Here is a 7,935-nt window from a genome sequence, read left to right as displayed (position 1 = left end):
CACACACACACACACACACACACACACACACACACACACACACACACGAAAAAGAGTGAAACCTGGAAGCATTTTAGAAAACTGCAGGGTGAAAGCTGGTTGAGAATACCTAGAACCAAACACTTACAGAGAAATGTTAGTGAGGTTGAGGAGTTAGCACATCTTAGCCCCCAGGAGAACCAGGATGATCAGATGTCTTCTTTCTTTATAGTACTGTTGCCCAGAAATGGTTGAATACCAGAAGAAAGGAAAGTCTCTGGATTCAGAACCCAGTGTCCCATCAGCAGCAAAGCCCCCATCCCCTGAGAAAACAACTCCTGTTGCTTCCACTCCCTCTTCTACACCTATTCCTGCTCTGTCACCACCTACCAAAGTACCAGAGCCAAATGAGAATGTGGGTGATGGCGTCCAGACCAAGCTCATTATGCTAGTAGATGACTTCTACTATGGACGGGATGGTGGCAAAGTAGCCCAGCTCACAAACTTCCCTAAGGTCGCCACATCTTTCCGATGCCCACATTGTACCAAAAGGCTAAAAAACAACATTCGGTGAGTGTTGAAGAGCCTTGGAGCTCACCTTGGACAAGTGAAGTCTGAAAGCTTCTTACATGTTTAAGTCTTTCTGTTTGGAGAATGGCCCTAATTATTATCCTTTCTTGCTAAGGATTATCATTAAATCAATAACTAGTACTATAGAAGGAGATATTGTGGTAATAAATAAAACATAACTTTGGGTAGAGTGAGACCAGTGCATCTCCTTCCCCAGAAAAGTTTCGAGATCTCTCTTAATTTCTGGGCTCAGAAGATGTCCCAAAAAGAGGAAGTTGGGTGGGAGGGTGGAGGGGGAAACATGTAATGTCTGTTCTGTGATTTCGCTGGTACATTTTTCCAAGGCTTCTGATTTTTTATGTTGTCTGTACTTTTCCTTTGTGCCGTGCTACAGATTTATGAACCATATGAAACATCATGTAGAACTTGATCAGCAGAACGGTGAGGTGGATGGTCATACTATCTGCCAGCACTGTTATCGTCAGTTTTCCACTCCCTTCCAGCTCCAGTGCCACTTGGAAAATGTTCATAGTCCCTATGAATCAACTAGTAAGTTTGGAAATTCTTAAACTCTAGGGGTATACTTCATTTTTCATTCAGTGAATGGCACTGGTGGGAGCCCATTATGTGTATTTATATGTGGATAACAGTGTCGAGGAAGTTCTTTGCATATTCGTAGTCAGTTTCTTACTTCACTTACCCTATTATCTTACAAGCCTGACTTCTATTCTGTTCAAGCATGAGTCGAGTTCAGTGCTTGATTCTAAATTAAGGGGCTTTCTTTCAGGACCACTGTAGAGAGGTATATGTAAAGAGTTTATTACCTAGATCCTTTTATAGAAGAAGCAGGCATCTGTATTTGGGTCTCCATTTTAGTTAGTACCCTCATAGGTTTTATGAAGGATAAAAGATAATGTTATAGAATACTTCACCATTAAGACAGTGCTTTCATGAGATATAAGATGAGTTGGAGTGTTAGCTACACTGTACGTCTTACAGATGAGAAACACAGGCTGAATACAAGCCCAGAAACATTCAGTCATTTGCTTTAGAGCAAACACTTCTAATAAGGTGAAATTGTGAGGATTTGAGTCCAGTCTTCTAGAATATTTCTTTTGTCCTTTAAGGGATTTCTAGTTTGTTTTTTTTTTTTTTTTTTTTGGATTTCTAGTTTTGTTGAAGAGACAAAAATTATTTAACTATAGGAAAATGTGAGAACAAGACAATATATTTGCTGTAAACATATGCATTGTATGATACCAGTGATAGGTGAAATAGTTCAGAGAAGGGAAAAGATCCTTGTGGATTTCACAGAAAGTAATGCGTAAACTTTTAGGGTCTTTAAATACAAGAAGGATTTAGATGGATGGAAAGTAGTAAGAAAAGATTTTAGGTGATAGGAAACACATAAAGACAGAAATTTCTGCTGCAAATTAAAAATCTTGACTAAAGATGGATTAAATGTTAAGGACATCTATTATTATATGATTTAACTGAAAAGACTCAAGGTGGAGTAAGCTTCAAGCCCAGAATGCGAGTCTTCTACTTTTCAACAGTTCTCTTGTCTCTGGCTCATAGCAGGATGGTTGCGTTAGTCTCAGGAATACAGGCGGATGTAAAATTTTGCAGATGAAGAAGAGACCGTATCTTCCTGTGTCTTTTCTAAGTCTGTTTCTTACAAGACAGAATTGTTTTCCCTTTATATCTCTTAGCCTTGGCCATATTGTCAAGGGAAATGGGATTGCCATGAGTGGCTCAGACTAGTGCTGGTTCACAGAAATATAATGAGTTACATATGTAATTTTAAATTTTTAGTAGTCATTTGAAATAAAGATGTTTTAAAGGCGAAAGTAATTTTAATATTGTATTTTATTTAACTCAAAATAGCCAAAATAAAATCATCTCGGCATGTAATCAGAACTTTAAAATTAATGAAATATTTACCATTCTTTTTTTTTTCTTTTCTTTTTAAATCTGGTGTGTATTATTACACCACAGCAAATCTCAGTTTGGGCTCACCACATTTCATGTCTTCACTAGCCACATGTTACTGGTGGTTACCATATTAGACCGTGGAACTTTGGGCTAATCATTTGTGAGTAGAGTAGATACTGGAATCAAACATCAGAACACTACAGTATAGTGGCAGAGTAACCAACTTGGTCTAGGTTAGGACCCAAAATTCTTCACTGTCAGTCATGGGAAGCCCAAATAACTCATCTGAATCCCCAGTGAAAACATCTACTTTTATACAGAATCTGGTGGGGTGTGTTTTTGTTATTCCACTTATATATGTACTGTACATAAAAAGATAAATTTTTCCTAATGGGAAACAGTGCAGCACCTCATCAGTCTTTTTCTCTTGGCTTACCACTCTTTTATCCTTGACTATTAATTTTTGAGTATCTTATGACTTAAAATTTACACTGATGAAAAACCTGAGAAATTGTTGATCCAAACAGGTAAATACCGTTTCTGTACTTTAGTATATATCAATCTTATTTTTGGATTCTTTTGTAATTCCCCCTTTTTTTTTTTAAATAACTCCCTTTTTTTTGCATCCATGGCAGATCCTTCATTGAAAGTAGCTTATTTTTTTTGTGTTAATATTTTGAGACCAATTGTTTTCTTTTTAGTTTTGAAAATTTCTTTTCCTTTTATTTTCTGAAGTGTTTTTAAACTAAATTATAGACATAATGATATTTCACTCTTAAATACTTCATTATGTTATCTCTGAAAAGTAAGGACATTTTAAAATACATAGCCATAGTATGTTTGTCAAGACATAACAGAATTCATTGTAAATGTTTAATATTATGTATCTTCATTTTCAAGTTTCCTGAATTGTCTCCAAAACATCAATGGATTATTATATTTAATTATGGTAACAGTATAATTTTTAATAGCATTATGTTTTTCTTCACACTTGTTTAAAGACAATAGACTAAGGAAGAGGTAGGGTTGAGGGAAGGATGCTTCAGGGTGATTAATTGTGTTCAGGTGTCAGGAGGGTTCTATGGAAAAAGACTGAAGAAAGGGAGAACCACTTGCTTGATAAAGTCATGGGATACGTGGAATGATGAGATCGGATGAGCCTTAGAAAAGGCATAAGGAATCTGTCCTTCCAAATTTGGAAAACAGGAAGCAAAAGCTGTAGTAGTTCATGCCTGTTTTCTCAAGGCAGGAGACTATGGTAGGTGTTAGGGAGATGAGAGTGATAGTGCTGGGAGGGACAGTGTTAGGTTGCCACTTTGGAAAATCAGTTAATTCTTCCTCTTAAATCTTTTTTGACATCAACTCCAATAGGTGTGAAAGGTTACTAGAGATCTCTTAAATCCACTGATGCCTTTGGTTCCTTTCTCACTGATTTTCTTTGTATGAGATAATATATATAAATCTTAGCATGGTGTTTATGCATTAAAAATTGCTTAATAAATGTTGTTATAGTTGATGTGTGAGACCTATAAGAATAGAGCGTATGTATAGGTTGTAGGAAAAGCCTTTGAGGGTAAAAGAGATCGCCCAGGGAAAACATAGAGAATAAGAAAAGCCTGGACAGAAGGTTGGGAAACACCAATGCTTAAAAGTGTTCTAGAAAAGAAAAAAAGATTAACAAATTGAATTGAGAAGTAAGGGGGAAGAAAACAGGAGAAAATATTGTCATGCCACTAGTTACTGTTTCCCAAACATGACATGCAATACCATGCCTTTGCTCATGTTCTTCTCTCATCTCCTCTGTCTGGCAAACCACTCTTTCAAGGTTCAGCTCGTATATCAGCTTTTCCTCATTCTAGGCAGAATTTTTAATTTCTTTATCTTGTTCTTGTTCTTTATCTTATCTTGTATCTAATGTACCTCTAGGAAGTGGTCCTAAATGGGTTGCAGACATCTTTGAGAATAAACACAAAACTTCCCAGAAAAATACACATTTTACTCTTTTGCAGATAATTTCAGGGGCTACCTGGGTTCCCTGAGACCTCTTCCCTGGACCCCAGATTCAGACCCCTGGTTTTGTTTTTTATTTCAGCTTCACTCATTTGGGGGTACGGGGCAGGGGTTGGACATTGTCCAATAAATAAGCGCTTAGAGCTTCAAATTTACAATTTTCATGTTTGCAAAAACTTGAAAATAATTTCAGTAATGGTAATAAAAATGCAAATAACTATCATTATTTTGCCTGTATAATTCAAAATATGTAACAAAACTTTTGCCAAAAATTTAGAACTGCAGCCTTATAAAAGCTTGATAAAATGGCTAATTTTAAAGTTTAATTATCTCAAATTAGTTAATACTGAAATAACACAGTAACTCATAAGTCAAGAAGTTCTGTTCATATTGTCAGTCTTTTAAGGACAAATCCTTCTTTGTCCTCATTTAGTAAACGTTCAATAAATGTTGAATTATTCATAGGAGATAATCATTGTCTATCCTTGAGCAGAGGGATGAAGTAATGTAGTACTTTAAAAGAATTCATTTGGCAATGGTATATAAAGAATAGATACTGTATTGGAGAGATAAGGAGGTATTAGAAGCCAGCTGATCAGCAGTAGGAAATCATATGGGCTTCTACCAAGTTTCTGCCTGTGAGAATGCAGAAGTGACAATTCCTTGATGCATTTTGAAATAATGGTGACAGACACGGGTTTGGAGTCAGATAATGCCTAGGTTTTGAGTTCAGGAGGAGGTGGGATGTGAGAAGGGAAATGATGGGAAGCAGGAGGATGCTGAATTAAGTTAGAGTAGATGGTAGAATATTATGTTTCGTAAAGAGTTCAAAATCTAGAATGGAACTTTGGTAAAGAAGTCTGAGCTAGAGACAGAAGGATAGTTTTAATCAGCAGCACAAATGTTGAGACAGAACCATTTTAAAGAAAGACTAGAAGAGACTTCATAATTTACTGACTATTGAACATGAAGATATAGGAGTCAGAGAAAAAGATTATGAGTCAGCAGGACTTTGGTCTTATTTTCAGGTGGATTTATTGATTATTTTTCTTCTTACAGCCAAGTGCAAGATCTGTGAGTGGGCGTTTGAGAGTGAGCCACTGTTTCTCCAGCATATGAAGGATACTCATAAGCCTGGAGAGATGCCTTATGTTTGCCAGGTATTGCCTTTTTCTCCAGGGAGATTTAGCCATTTTGCTCTCAGGCTAAATACAAAGAATCCACTAATGAACATTGCCCAGTACCTACTGCACACACTCAGTTTTAGGAACACTGAGGAAATACAGAAGAAATAGTGAACACGGGTTCTATTTTCAGGGTTTCCCATGCAGGAGAAAAACATAAAGGAATATCTGCATGTACCCAGCCGAGGAACCCAGTCTGGGAACATATATATACCTGTACTAAGGGAGTGTCTGTCTCCTGAATGTGCCCGTTGGAGATAGAAAAAAAACTCTACTCCTCTTTGTCAGAATATGGACTGTTCTCAGACTTTCCTGTCTTTCCCATTTTTATCTTATTTCACGGCTGAATTTATCACCAACATAGCCCTGCAATAAACGTCAGAAAAATAATCTGATTTCTATACATTTAGGAAAAATTTTTTTTCATATCTTAACATTTTTGTTGCTACCTCTTTTTTAAGGCCTCAGTTGTCCACTTCACTCTTAGCTTATTTTCCTTCTTATGTGACTCAGGTGTGTCAGTATCGCTCCTCACTCTACTCTGAGGTAGATGTCCATTTTCGGATGATCCATGAGGATACTCGGCACCTGCTCTGCCCTTATTGCTTGAAGGTCTTCAAAAATGGCAATGCATTCCAACAGCATTACATGAGGCACCAGGTACCAGGCACCAAGCAATTTCCGTGTTCTTATTTTTTAATTATGGATACAGGGGCCAGGACTGAGCTAAGCAAATAATTTTGGTAGAGAAGATACCATGTGTTTGAAAAATTTATTGAATTCCAGTGATGTGTGCCAGGCACTGGGCTAGATGCTAGAGATTTAGTGGTTAAACAGGACAATTAAACAGTACAATAAAGCAAGAAGAATGTTGTGTTAGGGGAAATACAAGATGTAAAAAAGAATGTACCTATTCTGGGAGCCTAGTAAGGCTTTTAGGAAAGGGGGTGTTCAAGACCTGAAGGATGAGTAAGGATGAGCCAGATGAAGTGGGATAGAAGGACAGAATGCTCTCAAAGACAGGGAAATTCAAGGAATTGAAGTTCAGTGTGGTTGGCGTGTGTAGGGTACAGGAGGAGTTTGGAAGTTAGGGAACAGATCATGGAGAATCTTGTAAGCCATATAAAAGGAATTTCAACTTTTATTATAATAAGTTGTTGGGAAGCCATTAAAGAGATTTTTAGTCCTGGAGTGATGTGTTCAAATTTGCTTTTAGTTATGATTGCACTGGCTGCTCTAAGGAGAATGAATTGAAGGAGATTGAGACTAGAGTTAGGGAGACAAGCCAGAGGCTTTTTCAGTAGTTGAGATGAGAGATGATAGTGGCTACGGGCTTTTGAAATGAGGACAAAGAGGATAGAGTTGAGAGATATTGAGAAGATAAGTGATATCTATGATTTAGAAATGGATTTAGGTGAAGGTAGTGAGAGAGTAGTTAAGGATAGTGCCCAGGATTCTGTCTTCGGTAATTGGATGAATGGTGGGACTGTTTATTGAGATAGGAACACTGGAGAAAGTAATTTTTGAGGGGAGGATTATAAGTTTGGATATTCTTTTTTATTACTATTATTTTTTAAATTTTTGGCCATGCCATGTGGCACACGGGATCTTATTCGTTCCTGACCAGGGATCAGACCCACACTCCCTGCAATGGAAGCATGGAGTCTTAACCACTGGACCACCAGGGAAGTCCCAAGTTTGGATATTCCTGACTTAGCAGTATCTATGGACATCAAGTATAACTGACTATTAAATAGGTAGTTGGATATACAGGTCTGAGGCCTGGGAGAAAAACCTGGATTGTGAAAGGTACTTAGGAATCATCATTATATAAATAAGTGGATTTTAAACTTGTAAGTGCTATGCTGCACCCCCATCCCCCACCCCCCAAATTGAGAATAAGGTGAAGGCTTAGGACCATTGAAGTCTCTATCCACAAGGCCAGGACCATAGTCCTGGAAGGAAAACAAGAAGAGTCTTGGTGTCAAGGAAGCTGAGGGGACAAAAGTATTTTGAAGAAAAGAGTGTGGTCAAGTGTTGCAGGAAGGTATCAACAAGGTAGAAACTTTAGAGGCCAGCATTTAATTTAGCCGTTTTGTTGGTTAGCAAGGTGGAAGTCAAATTTCAGTGGGACAGATGATGAGAGGTAAGGAAATGGAGACAACTTATTTAAAGAAATTTGTTTATGAAAAAAATAAATTAATTAAAAAATAAATTTATTAGGGCTTCCCCTGTGGCACAGTGATTGAGAATCCAC

The 7,935-nt window shown here is 37.3% G+C and overlaps 1 protein-coding gene across 5 annotated transcripts in view; it reads left to right on the top strand.

Annotated features, from left to right (window-relative positions):
- Positions 1-7,935, top strand: part of POGZ (pogo transposable element derived with ZNF domain) — a 48,245-nt gene that overhangs the window by 33,084 nt on the left and 7,226 nt on the right. For all 5 annotated transcript variants that reach the window (XM_027097824.1, XM_027097821.1, XM_027097820.1 and 2 more), the window contains 4 exons: positions 212-549; positions 944-1,098; positions 5,554-5,654; positions 6,192-6,338. In XM_027097824.1, coding sequence (XP_026953625.1) covers positions 212-549; positions 944-1,098; positions 5,554-5,654; positions 6,192-6,338 — 741 coding nt within the window. The remainder of the gene's footprint in view (positions 1-211; positions 550-943; positions 1,099-5,553; positions 5,655-6,191; positions 6,339-7,935) is intronic.

This window comes from Aethalodelphis obliquidens, unplaced genomic scaffold (assembly GCF_003676395.1).
Source record: "Aethalodelphis obliquidens isolate GAN/ISIS:26980383/991018 unplaced genomic scaffold, ASM367639v1 scaffold116, whole genome shotgun sequence".
NCBI lineage: Eukaryota > Metazoa > Chordata > Mammalia > Artiodactyla > Delphinidae > Aethalodelphis > Aethalodelphis obliquidens.
Note: the sequence above shows the minus strand (reverse complement) of the source record. Positions and strands in the feature narration are given on the sequence as shown.